The sequence below is a fragment of the Euphorbia lathyris genome, chromosome 8, assembly GCF_963576675.1.
Source record: "Euphorbia lathyris chromosome 8, ddEupLath1.1, whole genome shotgun sequence".
Classification (NCBI taxonomy): domain Eukaryota; kingdom Viridiplantae; phylum Streptophyta; class Magnoliopsida; order Malpighiales; family Euphorbiaceae; genus Euphorbia; species Euphorbia lathyris.
The window spans coordinates 54,739,607-54,759,863 of record NC_088917.1 but is presented as its reverse complement, the minus strand read 5'-3'; the positions used below and the strand labels follow the sequence as shown (position 1 = coordinate 54,759,863).

The following is a 20,257-nucleotide window of genomic DNA, read 5'->3' as shown; positions in this document are numbered from 1 at the left end:
AATATGAATAAAAATATAATTTGCACATGATTTTTGAATACCGGTTGAACCCCGATTGGATTCCGGTTAAACCTCAAACCCTTGACCCTTTGTCTTTTCCGATTATTTGACCGATCCGGTTTTAACAACCATGATAATAACATATATATAATATATTAATTTTAATTATATTACTATATTTTTCTATAAAAATATTATTTAAAGAAAATGAAAAAATAAAATAATAAATTTAATTTAGACAACACCTTTTTATTTTTATCATTAATTTTAATTATTAAATTAAAAAAATACTTACATGCTCAATATAAATCCATGCGGTCAAAAACTAGTTATTACTATGATAAAATATAAAAAAACTTGGATCAGTTGTTAGGTGAAACGATAAGTTGTTTATAAACAATCAAGAAGTCTGAATTTCAGTGGGTTTCCTTTGATGCACAGTTACCAAACAAAGTGTAAAAATGAAATAAGAAACTGTTTGAAAGAGTTGAATTTGTACAAGAAATGCTAATGCTAATGCAACAATCAATTAAATTACAAAATGTTATGGTACAATACACATCACTTCCGACTACCACCACCATACTACTTCATGAACCTGCAAAACTTCTACTTGTGTTCCTTCCTAGCCCAATACCCAAACCCAGTGGAACGCTATCCTTTCCATGCTGCTTACTGTGGCTGCAATTTGGTGAATGCACATGTCCCTCACGTGTCTTTGCATCTGACTTTACGTTAATTGCGATATGACCATGACCATGACCGTTCCCGTTCACATGATGAGGGTGGGAATCCCCATTCCTTGTCATATGCATCATTCCAATCCCCTCCGAATTCTCTGACTCTTCTTCCACATACTCTACATCTTCGTTGTAACCTTTGATCAAGAAGTCCGAACAATTCCTTTTGATGCCATGATCGTATGGGTTTCTAAACCGACCACCTGGCCCTCTAAGGTAGCTGTAACGCATTGCATTTGCCATTTCATTTGTAGTTATATTGCGTGATATCTGTGCCAAGGAAGGAAAATGCAAAATCCAATATCACACTAGAGTCCGACATGCAGGCAAAAGTTATACCCTTAACCCTAGACTAACCTGAGAAGCTTGAACAACAGTTAGTACTGCCGCACCAAAGAAGAGGAAAAAGTCGACAATCACAAATGAAAGGGCGCCAACATGATGAGTCACGGTATGGTTTATCCAAGTTCCAAATGTGGAGGGTGACGATGGATCAGTCAGAATTCCTATATCCAAGAAACCATTTGTATCAGCAAAGCCAAGAAAAAAAGATGGATTGAATTTAAACTAGTTACATACTTGTAAGAGCCACTCCACCAGTAATCAACATTGCTGAAACCTCTAATACAAGAAACAGAAAGAAATCCCATTTGTTTTTCTGCATCAGATGCAACATTAAAAAAATAATGCTGATTAGTTGCATCACAATATCAATCTTGTCCAGAGGCATGAAAAAAGATAAATTGATTTACCTAGCAAAAATTTAAGTTACTTGTGTATTGATTAACGCAACTCTCCAGCCATAATTTTTTGAAACAAACATGGAAAAAAAATATATATATATCTCATGCATTCAAGTGTGGAGGGTCAATACTGCATGTGTTGCATTACGGCTTCTCATTTTACACATAAAAGCATCATATATGATCTTCACAATGGATTCGTCACGAAAGATGTTATCATACCAACTGCTACATTTGACCAAAGACACCGCATTCAATAGATGGGCAGAGCAGTTATTTGCAGTAGAACCTCAGTCAAGTTCAGGCTGAGAGTGGGTAGTGACAGTGAGGGTAGCAAACCATCTACTATATATATTTTTCTTCATTTTTTATGCGAGAAAGAATTATGGATTGATTTACAACTAAAGAGATCAAAAGTACAAATATTTGTACAGTGTACAAATATATGTCTGAGCTGGACATATAACATATTTCTACTACTTTCTAATAGGTTGCATTACGGTCTTTGGAAAACCCAGGCTTAAGCCCTACCCTGCCAGTCTGCTCATCCCCATTGTGTTATGGTGGCCCCAAGTCTGTTACCTGAGTTATGGAATTAGTAGCAGTTACATTCCAATTCAAATCAGGCTTGTGGTTCAATTTCCTCCCCTTAGGACCTACATTTGCTGGTTAACTGAGGCTCATTAAGGGACAACCTCAGATCTCTGAAAATTATTTAATAAATCGGAACTTAACTGCTGTTCTTTTCAGATTTTTAATTAGATAAGTACTCAGTACACAAACTGCTTGCAAACTATAACTGCCAGTAACAGTCATTCTGTCAAGGCAACTCAGCATAACTTATTCAAGCCATACCACATACATACAAACACACAACATAATTCAATCCAAAGCCGTTTCTTGCTGCCGATGGATTACGGGGTCAGTGGAAACTGTTCTGCGAGTTGCCGAGTGCCTCCTAGATGGGCAGTCTACCACCATGAGTGAACCACTCATACACTTGCAGCAGCTTAGAGTGGATAACATATTGCCCGAATAGAGTAGACTAATGTGTTCAATTTCTTATTTGATCTTTTTGGTAAGATGAATTATAAATTATTCTCACAATTTATAGAGTTGGTATGAAAATGGAAGTTAAAAATGTTCATATGCATTCATGCAATAAGAAAATAATTACGTATTTAACAATGTATACACACCTTGCCAATGCAGTTAGATACCCAAGGGCAATGATGATCAAATTGTTCAACACAACGATCACATGTGGAACAATGCTTTGCACGAAGAGGTCGAACAATCTGCTTTTCATTTAAAATACAAAATTAGAAAAAAAATTCAAAATAATCCTAAAACGTGTAGAATATTGACTTGATATATGTCTACCAGCAACAAAATAAACAGTACCTTGCATGTTGCACAGAGTTGAGACCAATTTCCATCCAGCAAAGCAGGATTATTTATCTCAATCTTCAAAAGGGGTTCCTAACATAATGAAAATATAAACATACAGTTAAAAAGAGAATACCTCCTTGACTTTTTCCTGAGACGGAAAACAAAAAACCAACAAAGTTTGGATATAAAAAAACTACACGATATCAAATGCATCTTTAATGGTTTGTCTTTGCAGGTGCCCATACATGCAGGCAACAGCAGAAAAGCTTGAGGTTGGCGGAACTTGATTGACAAAAAGTAAGGCCTTTTTTTAGTTTAAAAAACATTTTCAAGTCTTATCCAAGTTTTCCTTTTTCCAAGTAAAAAACTACAAAATTTTAATAAAATCTCATTTTCATTTCCTTAGAGAAACTTCTGAAAAACAGCATGTTCTCTAAAACTAGACAAGCCTAAAATACTTGGGGTTAGAATTTAGAACTCACATCATCTTTCATGCTTTGTGGGTCATGCATATTAATTCTAATGTAACCTGGATCCTTCCTGCAAAGAAACAAGGAGAGGGATAGAGAAAAGTCAAGTCAAACGACACGAATATAAGATTTTAGATTGAAAATGAAGTCCCAAGTACAAAGGAAACTAGAGAAAGATCTGGTGCATTCTCTCATCAGGATTATAAGCATAGTGCAACTTTATATGCAGTTTAATGTTATTGAAAAATTCACAAAACAATTTCCATTAGCTTCGTTGCAGGTACAACACATATCTTCCAACTAAAATGTCCAATTTTTAAATGCCGTACAACTATAGTATTATACTATGAAAATTGACTTAATTGTACATCCATATGTACTTGCCCACTTAGTACCATGTAACAGTCAAAAAAGTGTATTGGAATCATATGCATAATGGCTGATATAACACAAATTTTTAGTTTATTTTATCAGAAAGAAGAAATTGCATAAGCCAACAAAAATTTAGCTCATGATGAACCAATCACTAAATGAACTACATAACACATACCTGCTACACCTATAAAACATTACAAGTCCAGCAGTTGCTGAAAAGAAGCCGGACCAGGCAATAAGGCCAAAGCTAGCTGTTAACCTTGGTAAATCAGGATCTGCAACCATAGTAATTAAAAATAAAAAATTATAAGAAATGGCAACACTAATTAAATATACAAATTGAGATAAGGAACATGGAAGTGCAATCTCAATGAATCATGGTGAAAACCTCTATGATGGAAAGGTAAGAAAAATATACCCATAATGACAGACTGCACATATGTGACTAAGAGTATAAATATTATAGACCAAAGTATAGGTGCAAGTCCCAGTTTAGACAAACGTCCCAAGCGGCTACTCCCATCACACCGTTTGTCAAGCAATCTCCTAGCATTTCCCTGCATAATCATATTTGTTTAAGCATAGACTATTTTGCAGGCTAACTTTAGGAATATTTCTAGGACCGTTTAGATTTCTTTACAGAAACATGAAAATAATTTATACCACAAACAGAACAGCACACTCAACAAATATTGTTTCAAGAAATAGATAAGCGGCATACTAAGGAAAATAGATCGTTCCAAGTTTCATTATAGCCAAAAATATGTACATCTGCATACTAATGTCTCACTACAATGGTAGAACTTAGCTGATATTACGAGTAGAAATGAGGATGCAGCTCTCCCATAGAGAACAAAATGCAAGTGAATGCTTCATATAAGCAACAAGCTTTCTTCTAAACCAACTGTGCTCCAAGGTAGGTATCATAAATTGAAACTTCAGGCAAAAGTAAAGATTCAAAGAAATAATTTGGAAATCAATGAGCCTGGCGCAAACAACATATTCTTATTCTACAGTCAATACCCTTACTTGAGTCCATATAACATAGACTGAATCCAACAGAACAAACTGAACCAAGTTCCAGCTATGATTGGTTGGAGCACACAATTCTCACACCTTTCTTTCGAACCATATCAAAGGATGCTGTTTTGAAGTAATCCTTAAGATAATAAGATAATCTCTTAAACTGAGCACAGAGAGAAACTGAAGCGGTGGATAGTAAATAGAAACAAAATTTATTCAAGCCAAACATTAGCATGAGGATTCACAATCACTGATTTTTGACATCAAGCCATCAACTATGGGAACCTAGGCTGACATAACAAAATGGCAACATAAACAAGAAACTATCTGTTCAAGTAATCTTACTAACCAATTTAAAGTAATTTGGTTATGAAGCACCTACAAGGAAAAAAGCAACTTGTCTGTGATTCTTGTCAGAAGCAAGCTGGGCTGGTGTAAGGCCAGTATTATCAGTCACAACTAAGTCTTCTTTCTTCCCAGCCTGTACTAACACGGTACATGCCTCCAAATTACCCCTAATTGCAGCCCAATGGAGAGCAGTGCAGCCTGATACACAATAATTCCAGATCAAAAAGATCATCAACAAGGATATTTTCTACAAATTTAAGAACTTATGCATTAGATAAAACAAAATTGGGTCAAGAAACTGAAGTATTGAGCATGTACCTTCTTTATCCTGCCGCCCCCTATAAGCATCCAGAAACAATAGAAGGCGTATACAATCGGCAAAACCTTTATATGCTGCCCTAAAATTCTCCAAAAAAGAAACAAATGAACAAAATAAAAATCAACATCTCAATCACTAGTAACCGGAAAATATGATATAAATCAGAGGTGGCAATTAAGTCGGGTTAGAGGGGTTCAATTTGTGATGTTCTAGTGTTGAAATCACCAGGTTACTCAGTAAGTCTTATATCAAAAAGAAACTCAGATCAAATTGGACTACATGTGTTGACTTTCAAATTGATTGTGGAAGGAGTTGTACATTAAATAAGTTTTCAAAAAATTGGGTGAAAAGTTTTTTTTCCCTATAAAGCTGTGGACATACCAAATGAGGTAAAAGAATAATATTGTTTATATACTATGTTGCACGGAAACGGAAACTGAAACGATGTTGGGAAACGTTATTTCTGAAAAACATAGGAAACGGAAACGTGGGGGAAACGTGTAAATATTAAAAATATAGGAGCATATTTATAAATATTAAAAATATAATAATACATTAAATAAAAACAAGATTGAAGAACAAGATGAAGAAAGTCCAAGCTCAATCAAGATTCAAGAGACAAGGATTATAGGAGAAAGAAATATGGATAAGTTCTTTGAATTGAAATATACAAGGAAGTAATTATCTCTCAAATACAAAGTTTCAATTTTCCTAATCTTAGATTAAACAGGAACTGCAAAATAGAAAGTTTGAATTTCCAGAATTTTAATCGAAATAGGTAGGGAAAACCGTTTAAAAACTGAGAGACGCGTTTCATATTTTTGGTAATTACGGAAACGTGCCCGGAAACGTTTCGTATCAGTTTCTGAGAGTTTCCGTTTCCCAGATCTGCCGGAAACGGGGAAACGCTTGTCATGAAGAGTTTCCGTGCATTATAGTTTATATATCCAATAATTTTTCTGTGTTAAACTCATGAATCAAATAAAAAAATGTCATTTATTTTGTCAGTTTCGTGTTAATTGATTTCAAAAGCTATCCTACATAAAGTTATAATTAAAAGTTCACCTTTATTTATATATAATCTCTCTCTCTCTCTCTCTCTCTCTCTCTCTCTCTCTCTATATATATATATATATATATATATATATATATATATATATATATTTATATATATATATATATATATACAGACACACACACACATATAAAAATGTGTATTCACTTTTTCTCTCAAAATTAACATGATTGTGTCATTCCAACTGGATCTCAATTATAACCCTTAAGTTTTAGGGTCATTTCATGTTTTATCTTAGAGTTGATCACTTGTTTGGGATAGGTTCTCCAGTCAAATAAAGACCGCCACAAATTTATTCCAAAAACCTATTTCAGTTTCATATGGCAAATCATTGACAAACAATTGAACATGACAAGCGAGGAAGCTAAATTATTGTGACCGAGAGGTCACGGGTTCGAGTCTTAGGAGCGGCCTCTTGCCAAAAAAATTGGCAGGGGAAGGCATGCCCCCAGTACACCCTTGTGGTGGGACCCCTCTCTGGACCCTCGCTTAGCTGGGACGCATAGTGCACCGGGCCACCCTTTAAGCACATAATATATAAATACATGTTTTGGTATCATGATAGAAAAATAAACATTTGGGCATATAACGGACCGAAAAATTTATCCCAAGGTCAAACACAGGAACAATCCACTTAAATATAAGGGTTTCTTGGAAGCATCACCAATATAAACTGTTGTTTACAAAACCAAATAAATTATAATTATCAACAAGAATTCATCTCCATCTAAGCTTCTTTTTTTCATTATTTTTCTTATAAAAGCTGAGTTTTTCCCTTGGGTTTTTAAATTCTATTTTTGGCACAATGGACAGCAATGAAGCTTGCAGGGTATATACGGTCTATTGTAAAAACTGTCCAATGCTCCAATTAATCTACTGCATGCTGACTCTTTCTATGCCTTCTCTTGACCAGGGTTAATTGTTCTGAAAACTAAAAAAAATCCTTTTGAATACCAAAATATTTGATTTACATTTAAGTGGAATTTCCCTTTCGAAGCCCTTTAATTACTGATGTTTCCCTCTAAAATTAGCAATTCACAATTTCATAAATGTCAAAATATATCTAAGGCATGCGCTTTTTTGCCTAACGGCTGGACTGTGTGTCTCAGTGAAGGCGCTCACCCAGACAATGCCTAAATGAAGGCACCAATCCCAGGATGTTGGAAGGCACTACTGCTTTGCCTTACATCACCACGCCTAGGTTCCTTGGAAAGCACCTCTGCCATCTTTAACAAAAATTGTTTACATCAATGGAAAGGCAGCAGAGACTTAATAAGCTTTATGCTCCTTTCTTACTAAGCTTTCTTCATTTTTCCTGAAGTTCTTCATGTAATATATAGTCACTCCAAATTAACATTTAGTATTTTGATTCTTACTTACAACTACTAGCTCCATTTTTAGCAGTGATCAATATACTTGATTGACATTGATGACTGTAAACTATAGACTCAATTTCTTTATGGTTTAATTGCTTAGGTCTCTCAAGCGTTTGCAGTAATTAGCAATTACTGTAGTTTTTTGATGATGATGACAATAAATCATGTATGTAATGTGTGTTAGATGTATTTGTGTACCTTAGGTAATTGCATTTCTTAGTATTAGTAAACTCTTTCAATATTTATTTATCAGTTCTAAATGTTTTTCAAATTTAAAAAAAAAAAGATGCTTAGCATTAGACTGTAACAGTTACATTATGACCACACTAGAGTATCAATATATTAGCTATTCTTTCCTAATTTTCTTTCTCAGCATCAAGGCTATCCATCAACATTAACCCACTTGACAATGTCGTCCTACATGTAAATATATCCTGTTGAAACCTAGTTTAATTGGGATAACATCAGAATATTAATTGCCCAGGCTACTAAACAAATATAATACAGTTTAAGGTCAACAAATGCATTCAATCATAAGGCTATCTACTAGGGTAGTAAAAGATGAAAAAGCGTGGGGGGATGGTGTATGTATATAATAGATACAAAAACTCTTCCAAGCAAAACATGAACATCAAAATTCACAAGTATTTGAGCATAACCATGCTTGCACATAATAATAATAAAGAGAAGTATCTCAATTTGCAGACATGATAACCACGTTGATAATTAAGTATTAAGGTTCCAGGGGAAGTTATCAAATACCAGTGTAAAGGGCTTCTTCCATCATTATCAGGAACATCAGGATCAGCATTCCATTTTGAGACAATGTGATAAAGGAAAGATGTTTGGCCATATTGAGCTGCAACATGTGTTGCCTGCAACCATGCAAAATAATTAATCCAAATTATGTTATCCAAGTAACTCAAACACTCCTATAATACTAATCAGCATCCTGCAATTATACACGAAATAAAATCAAATCCTCAATATCTTCTTCATTGTCCTTTGCAGCTTGATATTTAATTTTGTATATTATCATTTTGGCTGGAACTGGATTGAAATTCTTCTGGCCAAGAACTGTTGGACCGTACACCTAGCTTCTTCGTAATTGTCATCCTAGTTTTTCTTATTTAATTTGATATTAAGATTGAAACACTATGGTTAAGAAGACATGGCCAGAAAAGCCCCATAATTGAACATCAATTTGTGCTTATATTATACTAGCATTTGTGCAGAAAAGTTTATCATCATTGGATCAGTTGTAATCACACACCCATGCACATTATTCTATTCTTTCTGCAAATCATGTCAAGAGTATTATATCCAGAAAAACTAAATGGAAAAACCATAATATCGCAGAATCCAAAATGCGATCCAATATTTTGAGTGGATAACAAATTTAGACAAAATAATCCTTTCACCAGGCATTTCTAACCAACAACTACGAGCAAGCTATCATGCATGGAAACTCATCATGACAAGCGTTTCACTGTTTCTGGAAGATGTGGGAAACTGATACGACAGGTTTCCGTAATTGCCCAAAATATGCTGGATATTCAAACTTTCTATTTTGCAATTCCTATTCAGTCTAAGATTAGGAAAATTGAAACTTCCAATTTGATTGATAATTCCTTCCTTGTATTCCTTCACTTTAAAGAACTTACCTATATTTGTTTCTCCTATAATTCTTGTCTCTTGAATCTCGATTGAGTTTGGACTTTCTTCATCTTGTTCTACGTTCTTGTTTTTTTAAATATATTATTATATTTTTAATATTTATAAATATACCCCTACATTTTTAATATTTACACCGTTTCCGTTTTGTACGTTTTATAGAAATTATATTTCCCGGTGTCCGTTTCCACTTCCGTTTTTGTGCAACATAGGAGCAAGTAAATCAGGCCAGAGTTCCTCTTGAATGAAGTATAATTATTATAAAATAACAAATGTGAGACGAACCTGATAGCCATACATATTTACAGCTTCCACACGAGCGCCCTCCTGGAGTAAAAGTTCTGCTACTTGGATTGCACCCCGAATTGCACTCCAGTGTAACGCTGTCTGCCCAATATGATCTGCGGCATTTACATCTCCTCCATGCTGGCATTAAGAATACCAAGTGTAAGACATACTAGTTAACACAATTCCAATAAAGATTTATCTTATTTGGAAAATCTGAAAGTCCCATCAAATTAAATTATGCATGACCTAATACTATAACAACTTTTTCCCAGATTAAAGAGTGGGCATCGAGTTGCCTCTACAACCAGCAACCAACCTGAAGTATTATTAAACTCAAACCACCTCCATCTCTTTTATCTCGTGTTTCTTATCACCTAACAAGTGCTATAGACCCTGAAAATCATATTACTCACCCAATTCATATCAGATATCAATGACCCAACCTTCCCTCATACCCTACACTAAAGGAACTCAAGAAATCCACTGAAAGGCCTCCATATAACAATAAATCGATACCTAACCCAAGCCCGCTATCAAATTAAATGCAATAAACTCCTCAATGGGAAAGAGAGAATCCACCCCAAATCACATGCTAAACAGAAAGAACGAAGGAAAACAAGAAAACCAAGATGCTCCAAGTATTAACCAATAAAAAAAAGCAAGAGAAGAAAAACCTCGATGATATACTGAGCAGCAGCAGTCCGATTATTCAAAGCGGCCCACTGCAAAGCGTAGTAGCCAAGGCCATCAGGTTCACAGACGGAGCAACCCTCACTCTCAACCAATCTCTGAAGCTTCTCCATATCCCCATAGGCAGCCGCGGTATAAACATCATTCTTCAAAGTCTCCTCGCCAACAGCGCTACCATTAGCGATCCCATTGGCTTCATTGGCGGATGTCGATTCCCCTTCATTGTATTGCACCTCCTCCTCCACCACCTCGATCTCCGACGACATATTCTCCAATATGAATTCTTTTTAATTGTTTTTTTTTTCTTTAATTGAAAAGTAAAAAGAAAAGAAATTGAAATGATTCAATTAAACTGGAAACGAAGAATCGGAGAAAAGGAAGGCGTATGAGGGTTTTGGTTGGAAGGAGAGGAAGGAGATGCTTTGGGTTGGGTTGACTGGAAGATTATGCACAGGATGAGAGAATGGCCATTTCAACCGATCCCGACGACACCAAGACAAACACAGAAAAGATATATCTCATACATTTCAACATTTATTTCAAAATATATTTTGTATTTTCCAAATTAAATAACTCAACTATTTATATCCCTTCTTATTTTCTTTTGTCAAAAAGCATTCAGTCATATTTCATTTTTACTTTTTTAGTGGATTAAGTTCTTTATTTTGATTTTTGATTTGGATAACAAGTTCGTCATCTTTTATTCAAACATAAATAAAAGGTTATAAATTTTTTTTTTTTTTTGTTGCTTATTATTTAAGCTCGGAGTGTTCATGAAAATCAAATTTAAAATATAAAATTCTGTTGATAAACTGAATTAAATTTAACCATTCGAAAACAACTTTTGATATATGTAAAACATTTAATTTTAAATATAAACTAGTCGAAAACCCGTGCGATGCACGAGATACGAAACTTTTATATAATTTAGATAAATAAATAAATTGACATATTTACTTTTAAGTAATGATAAATTTTTATATTATGTATATTTGAAATTAATATATATTTTTTACTGATAATTCAAATCAAATTAAATTAATTTTAAAAATAGTTGATTAATTTTTTTCATAGAATTTTAATTAAAGGTGAATAATTTATTTATTTTTACAAAATTCAATGATTTATATTTTTTAGGGTTAAGGTGCAAAAATACCCCTAATGTTCTGGGTCAGGAGCAATTTTACCCCTAACGTCTAAAATGGTGCAATTTTGCCCCTAACGTTTGTAGCCAAGAGCAATTTTACCCCTAACGTTGGTAATTTGGGTCAATTTCCGACACTATTATAAAACACAGATATTTTTATTCATTATTTTGCACCAATTGCATATCAATTCATTCTAAAAAAAAGGATTTCATGTTTTTTTGTAATTTAATAATAGAATTGGAGATTAATATTTATAAATTTGGTGAATTTTTTGAATTTTTTTGTCTAATTCGTACCAAAAACAGTATAAATTTTTTTTCTTTTTTTATTTTTTTCACATCCCAGCATATGTTTATGATCTGTTACTGATAAAATGACGCACATGTGAAGTGTAGATGATAAGATTCATCACCGAGAAGACAGTTTGATGAATTATTTCTGATATTGACCCAATTTATCAACGTTAGGGGTAAAATTGCTCTTGGCTACAAACGTTAAGGGTAAAATTGCACCATTTTAGACGTTAGGGGTAAAATTGCTCCTGACCCAAAACGTTAGGGGTATTTTTACACCTTAACCCTATTTTTTAGTAATTTTAATATATTTTCATATTTTCTTATAATTGAAATTCTGTGAAACAATAATAATAAAATATGAGATTAATTAAGAAAGGCCTAATGCATATTCATCCCCTAAAGTTGTCCGTTTTGTTCATTTAACCCCTTCACCTTACGGGACAACCCTTTAACCCCCTAAACTAAAAAAAAACGCTACTTTTAACCCCATATCGTCCGACGTGGCATTGACCTAGTCAACGTTTGTGTCTCAAACACAGGAGGCGCGTGGGAGGATTTTGTTCTTGCCTCCAACGGTAAAAAAAAATGCATACCCAGCCTCCTAAAGTTGTCCATTTTGTTCATTTAACCCCCTCACCTCACGTGACAACTCTTTAACCCCCTAAACTCCAAAAAAACTCCTAGTTCCAACTCAAGTACGGGCATTGGAGATAAAGAAGATTTAATTGGTGTCTTTTTAATTTTTAATTGGTGCTTTTTTTGGTCTCAATCCACGTTGGAATTGTAAAAAATGCTTTAACTTTGTATGAATTATGACCACAGTGTATATAGATACAGTGAAAGGCAATACAAAGGAAGAGTTAAAATCTAATTTGACATGAAGTATAGAATACAGTGGAAGAGAAGTGATGACTAAATGATATTTATAGCAAATTTTCAATATTAAAGACTTTCAAAAGAAGAAAGTAGGAAAGAAAAGAGCAAATCAAGTTTATTTCATCATATTAAAAAAGGTAGCCATTACACAATATAATACATACAAGAAATGTAGCTATTACACAAGATAATGCATACACAAGATAAGAACAGCAGCAAACAAGAAAGGTAGCCATTACACAATATAATGCATACAAGAAAGGTAGCTCTTGCTCGCCGAGCACATATGCTCTTGCTCGCCGAGCAGAATTCCTAATTCGCTTGGTCGATGCCCTGAGTGTCTGATGAAGTGGGGAAATCGATTTCCCCAAGGTGCTCGCCGAGCACACCCATTCTTGCTCGCCGAGCATGTGAGGGAATATCCCGTTACACACGTGTCATGCGCGTGATACACACGGACAATATTATATCTCGACAGTCTAAAATATGGGGTTAAAAGTAGCGTTTTTTGGAGTTTAGGGGGTTAAAGGGTTGTCCCATGAGGTGAGGGGGTTAAATGAACAAAATGGACAACTTTAGGGGGCTGGGTAATGCGGGATACACACGTGTCACGCGCGTGATACACACGGACAACATTATATCTCGGCAGTCTAAAATATGGGGTTAAAAGTAGCATTTTTTTGGAGTTTAGGGGGTTAAAGGGTTGTCCCGTGAGGTGAGAGGGTTAAATGAACAAAATGGACAACTTTAGGGGGTTGGATATGCATTAGGCCATTAAGAAATATATTAGAATATAATAAAAAAACTAAAAATTGAATTAGACTACAAATAAAATTAAATATTATACCTATGATACAAAAGAATTACAATATATGTTAAACAAAAATTGAATTAAACTATAATTAAAATTATATATTATATCTACGATACAAAAGAATTACAATGTATATTAAAATGGAAGCAACATCAATATATTATGTTATAAACTATTAGCATCAATACTTTTCTTGTAACACCCTGGTCCAATATCATGTAGATATTGTCCGCTCTGGCCCAATTCCAACACATTGGGTCTCACGGCTTTAAAACGCGTCTGCATGTATTGGATTCACATCTTACTAATAAGCCCCAATCACTCCCTCTCCATTTCCGATGTGGGATTCAGTTCATTCCTGCCCCCATCGCCATCCCTTAGGGCCGCTCCTTGCTCAGGCCTTCTACCCCGGCGCCACCCTCTCCGGACCGGGTCGTTATAGGCCCACCAGCTTCCGCCTGGTTCGTCCCCGAACCACACATCGTATGTGGAGAGTCGGCTCTGATACCAATTAAATGTAACACCCTTTTTTTTTACAAACCATAACCATATAGATAATAATAAAATTTTATTCAGTGTATCCTCAAATTGATGGGCACAACCCGAATAATATCATTTATGAAATAAAAGCAAACACTTAAAGACTGACGACTCCACATACTGGCCGATCCATACGAGCATCGCTAAACATTTCATGACATTAACCTGACAAGAAAACTGATGGAGAGTGGGGTGAGCTTGGGAGGCCCAGTAAGGTAGCCAATTAAATACATAGCACAACCACACACGCATACAATTCAATTTACATGCATTTAATAATTATTAGTTATCAAGCAAAATATCCAATAAATAAATATTGTTATTAATTTATTCAAAGGGCCCTGCTTACTCTAGTCTAGTAATACCCAATGGTTGCTTGGCCAATAAAATCATATCCTGGGATACCCTGTCGTAACAAATACCCGGTATCCCGTCTTCTAGGTACCCTGTCGTAATAAATACCCGGTACCTTAACACCCTGTCGTAACAAATACCCGGTGTCAATATTTCACATGATCATACAATTCGATTTTCTCAATTCAGTCGCAACCATTGAATATACTATCCTAGATAAGCTTTTTCTCATAATTTTCCAGTCTCTCATATTATCCAACGTTTATCAACTGTATCATAATCAATTTCCATTCGATCCCTAATAAATCTCGATCTAAAAACCATTCATGTCCTCACAACCATCAATATCAAAATTCAATTCATTCACGTCACTGTAGTCATCATAAATATATCTAGTATACATGTCAATCATATAAATCAATCAATAAGCAATTATTACACCAAGCCAAATATAGCACCCAAACAAACAATAACACATACTATATATTTAATTAACCACTTACCTTAAATTCCAATCGAAAATTATCTACGCATCTAACTTTTATGCTTTAACTGTGGACTTGATTTCTCGTACTCTTTGTGTAAATGAAGCAATTGAAAATTCTAATATTTCTTTCCCGTGGTTTTGCGGCAGAACCACCCTCCCAAAAAATAAATTAGTCTCCTCTTTATTCTATTTATACTAATTTCCCAGGTTTAGTTTTCTTTCAAACCCTAAACATTATTATTTATTTTTTTAATCACGTGTCCTCTCTTTTTTGTATGTCTATATAATTTAAGATTAAGTTACTTCCATTTCTTTTTATATACAAGGCATTATCTAACTAATTCACGAAATTCTAATTAATAGCAATATATATATATATATGGTAATTAATTAAATTAATTCGTTTACTTTATCTACTTTATTTCCTAATATAAATAACACTTTATTAAAAATTAAATTAGTTTTATTACCCTAACTCTTTAATTATTTTAGAATTAAAATTTAAGGATACAATACCGATAATAAAATACCTAGTCGATTATATGTAATATATAATATCACAAGTCAATTGATAACCCAGAAGAAATAAATTTTTTTTAAAAATACGAATAAATTTTACGGGCGTTACATTTCTAATATTGCATATAAAGAAACTTTATCAATTCTATATGTTACATATAAAAAAAATAAAATTCATAAGAATTAGTCACAAATTCATCTTGATGATAATCATTTTGCTTGGTGGAATTTCATGATCATCAAGTATTCGAATTCAATTATTCATTATCCAACAATAATCCAACATATCCAATTGAATCATTTAAGATAATGATTTGTCTTATTTTTTTTATCCCATAATATCTCATCAAGACATTCAATCAATTTGTACTCCATTCTTTCACTGTATTGAATATCAGTCACGCTCGAAGATATCACTTATTTGAATTTATTAATATTTTCTAATAATTATATATTCTTGAATTTCGTAAGCAAGAAAAACAAACAAAAGAATAGAAAACAAAAATAAAGGGACAAAAAAGATAATTAGGAGAGAACTATTCCTCTCGTTTTTTTTCGAAAGTAAGAGAGAATGTAAGATATAAGCATATAAAGAGGAGAGTGGAAATATTTTTTGTCCATTAATTAAATTTTTATTTTTTCTTAATGAAGTATTAAGTCCATAAATTAATTTTAGTTAAATAGAATTAAATCGCAATTGTAACCACTCAGTACAAAAAAAAACATTTTATAATTAATATGTGAAATTGATTCTATTAATTAGAATCATTATGCTCAACATTCGAGAATTTGAAGAGATTCAAATAATAATATTTTTTAATTAATATTTTACAACAACTTGTCTTATGCTCATGTTTCATTTTCATCTGTTAAAAACTCTTAAAATACTAACAGTTTTGTATAAACCACAATATAATAATTAAAAACTATATAATCAATGTTGCAAAAGCAATTATCTTAATACCCCATAATTAATGTACATTTTTTGGATTTTGAGCATCAAAATTTATTTTTATTTACCTTTTGAATTCGTATCTGGCATAATCCAAATTCTTCGAGAATAAACATCTTATCAAGTGTATTAGACGTTTGTCGAGAGAACTGGGAAAAAATAACTCCTTAATAATAATAATGATATAACATAATTTATAATTAAAATAAACTTCATTGTAAGTATAATATTTCAATACTTCTTTAATATTTACTTCAATGAATGACTATTGTGTGAAACTTTATATCTATTTGTAGCAAAATGCATGAAAAAAAAAATACAATCCATATCAGTTAGATAAACTCAAACTAAAAAAATGAGTGAATTTCAACAGGTTCCAAATTAGAAAAATTAATTTAACTTCAATTTTTTTTTGATAAAAATTTAACTTCAATTAAAGCTAACAATTGAGTTCATATAAAGCCGAAAATCTAAATTATAGTTAGAGTTAACAATCGAAACGATAAAACCTAGCAACATATACTAAAAAAGAATGCAAATATACAAAATCTTTAGTTTATTCATTTTGAAAAAAAAAAAGACAAATAAAAAAGAAAACATGGATAAGACAACGAGAGGTATGGAACCTGGGTAACGACAGAAGTGAAATTTCATCTCTGAAAATATGAAACTATAACAACTATTGTTTAATAAAAAAACACAATTGAGAACAAAAATAACTATAACATATGAAAAAAAAAATTGAATAATTACCTCGAGAAACATATGAATTTCTTGTAAATATTTCTATCAGATTTCTTCAATTGAAGATATCAGTTTGGAAAAAAAAAGACAAATAAAAAAGAAAATATGGATAAGGTAGCGAGAAGTATAGAACCTGGGTAACTGTAGAAATGGATCTGAAAGATGAAACTATAACAACTATTGTTTAATAAAAATAAAACAACAACACAATTGAGAACAAAATAACTACAACATATGAAAAAAAATCGAATAATTACCTTCAGAAACATAATATTATCTATCATGACCAATGAATATAATGGTGTGATACTATCTATCATGCTCTATATAGAAGTTTATTTGTGACTTTTGGATTTATGTTTTTTAATCTTCTTGTAACTCTTACTTTCTTTTATTATTTTAATTAATGAGCTAGTAATTATTTAATATATTATAAATATAAATCTGTTATTTTTAATTAATTAAATCTTTTTAATTTTGATTTTTTACTACATTGACAACTCATCAAAAAGGCTTCTAAAACACTTCTCCTTATTTCTCTTTGCTTCCGTTATTATATATAGTATAAATAACATGATATTAAACGTGATATTTAAAAAAAATCTTATAAGCCATTTGTAGTAACGGATAAATAAACTTTCTCAATTATTGAGATGTGTTTTTTTTATTAATAATATGTAATGCGATATTAAATTATTGATAATGTGATATGTGATACATTAAATTTTTTATAAAATAATATAAGAAAATACTTATTATTATTATTGACTATTTTTTATACATGATATATATAGATAACCTATAATTATAATTAAACAAATAAACATTTTAATGGGTGAGTTAACATTTCTATTTGGTAGAGCAATAGTCGATGAAGGAAATAGTAAATAGAGAGTTTGGAAAGTGGGGAAAAAGAGAAATCGCACAATCGTAAACCTTACCAATTCCTCTACAACATTCGGATGAAAGCTCCATTTTATGGGAAACATATGATTTAGCGATCTGATGAGTGCAACCTTTTTGCATGCGTATATCTCCCAAACACTTATAAACTTGAGCCTCGAAAAGCGGCTCACCAACCTCTTGGAACAGATATTGATGGTGCAATGACAATCATTGCTCAGAATACATCGATAATGCATATGCCTCACTACGTAGAGCAGGTAGAGCTTGAACGAGACATGCAAGAAGGAGGACAGTTTCAATTAATTTCTTCATATTGTTTTTGATGTTTGCAGCTAATCAACTCCAAGAGACTTGATGTGTGTATTTATATAGCCTCTTGCTAGCAAGTCTAATTCAATTGGAAATTAGAATTAAGATAGAGATTTCTTATCCAATAAAGATTAGGATCCAAATCTCTTCGAGACTAATAATGACTAATAATTGTTAGGAATTACCTAAGTAGATTTTTTTTAAAGTGTCAATTCTCCTTTATTCCTCAATTAGTTAACCTATTTTCATTTTGTTTACCATGATTTGGTAGGCTTGTTCCCTCTCTCCGTCATCATATGAAATTTAATATATTTCAAATTTTAGTGATTAAATTATATTTTGCACTTAAAAAACTATTTTAAGTACCAATTAAGGGATTTGACTTGAGTAGTTAAGTGCATCAAGTCGCTTAAGCTAGATCTCGAATTTATGTCATAGTTTAATTAGAAGAGGATCCACCTAAAGGATGCCTAACGAGACTCAAACCGAAAAATTGGATAAATTATTTTAAAAAAACTATTTTAAGTTATTGGTTATAGTAAATAATAGGGAAATTTACAAAACTAACTTAATGAAGAGATCGATTTAGATTTTTGGACTCATTTCAACTAGACATGTTCACAAGTCCAAATACTCGTGGACCGGGCTTGGACATGAAAATTTGTCTCTAGGTCCAACCCGGTCCAGGCCCGCTAATGTCTGCCTCTTTTTTGGACAGACTTGATATTTATAAAAATAGCATGGTACGGTCCAGCCCGGCCCGCCTATTTATATTAATTAATAAAATTTATATGTTTATATATTAATTTTTATTTTTAAGTATAAATTTAAATTTTTATTATTAAAAACTATAAATATATATTTAAGTGGGCTTATATGGGCTGAGCTTGGGATTTAATTTTTGAGTCCGAGTCCGCCTAAATTAACAGTAGACTGGGTGGGCTTGGGATTTGATTTTTGAGCCCGAGCCCACCTAAATTAACAGTGGGATGTGCTGGATCTGGACTGAGTATTTTTAGACAAAACCTGTTGGATGCGGCCATGAACAGGTCTTCAGCACATGCTACTAAATATATACACACTTACAAGGTAAAGGCTATGCTTACTTTGTTTTTAACAAAGTAAGCCTTGCTTTGTGTGTTTTCACCATTGGATTAATTTTTTAATCCATCATTCAATGGTGAAAACACACCAAGTAATGATACTTTGTCAAAAACAAAGTAACCATAGAAGGCACCACACTTTACAATACATGTTTTTCAAAAATACCCTTAGCATATATATAACTAATAACACAACATAAAATCACAATCCAAAGTTCATCTCTTTATTTTCTCATCTCATTTCATTCAAACTTCATCTCCAACATCACTTTCAAGAATCAATCCAAGCTTATTGTTGATTTCCAACATCATGTAAGTTTTTGTTGATTTTAAATACATAATAATCAATTGCAATTGGTAATTATATGTAGTTGAAGTTAATTCTAAGTTAGTCGAAAAATATAATTCACAATTTATATACACTTACTACGCAATTCCTGAATTACAAAGCAATTTAACCTAGTTTTCTTCACTTCGCATATTACCAATTGCGAACATCCTAGTCCAATTGCGAACTAACGTTTAACATTATTATTTCACAATTTGAATAAATTGCCATCTAGTTGAAAAATTGAGTTTCGTGTTTTAGGAATTGTGAACTTCTAATCACAATTGTGAATTACCTATTGTGATTTAGTTGTTTCGCAATTGCCAAAATACAAGTTTGCCAAAATGTGTGGATGCTCGAGGAAAATC

The 20,257-nt window shown here is 32.6% G+C and overlaps 1 protein-coding gene across 1 annotated transcript; it reads right to left on the bottom strand.

Annotated features, from left to right (window-relative positions):
- Window positions 1-456: 456 nt before the first annotated feature.
- LOC136202425 (protein S-acyltransferase 24) lies at window positions 457-11,042 on the bottom strand. The gene is made up of 13 exons (XM_065993032.1): window positions 10,498-11,042; window positions 9,821-9,961; window positions 8,624-8,736; window positions 5,410-5,489; window positions 5,126-5,289; window positions 4,139-4,277; window positions 3,896-3,995; window positions 3,358-3,415; window positions 2,888-2,965; window positions 2,683-2,781; window positions 1,320-1,398; window positions 1,098-1,246; window positions 457-1,010 (listed from the first exon to the last, which is right to left on the bottom strand). The coding sequence occupies exons 1-13, from the start codon at window positions 10,777-10,779 to the stop codon at window positions 591-593; spliced, it is 1,902 nt and encodes a 633-aa protein (XP_065849104.1). The 5' UTR covers window positions 10,780-11,042; the 3' UTR covers window positions 457-590.
- Window positions 11,043-20,257: the final 9,215 nt, after the last annotated feature.

Coding starts and splice junctions, on each gene's coding strand:
- LOC136202425 (XM_065993032.1), bottom strand. CDS start 10,779: ATGTCGTCGGAGATCGAGGTGGTGGAGGAGGAGGTGCAATACAATGAA. Junction 5,490..8,623: donor GGAAGAAGCCCTTTACACTG/GTATTTGATAAC, acceptor GGAGAATTTTAG/GGCAGCATATAAAGGTTTTG. Junction 1,399..2,682: donor TATCTAACTGCATTGGCAAG/GTGTGTATACAT, acceptor CATCTGATGCAG/AAAAACAAATGGGATTTCTT.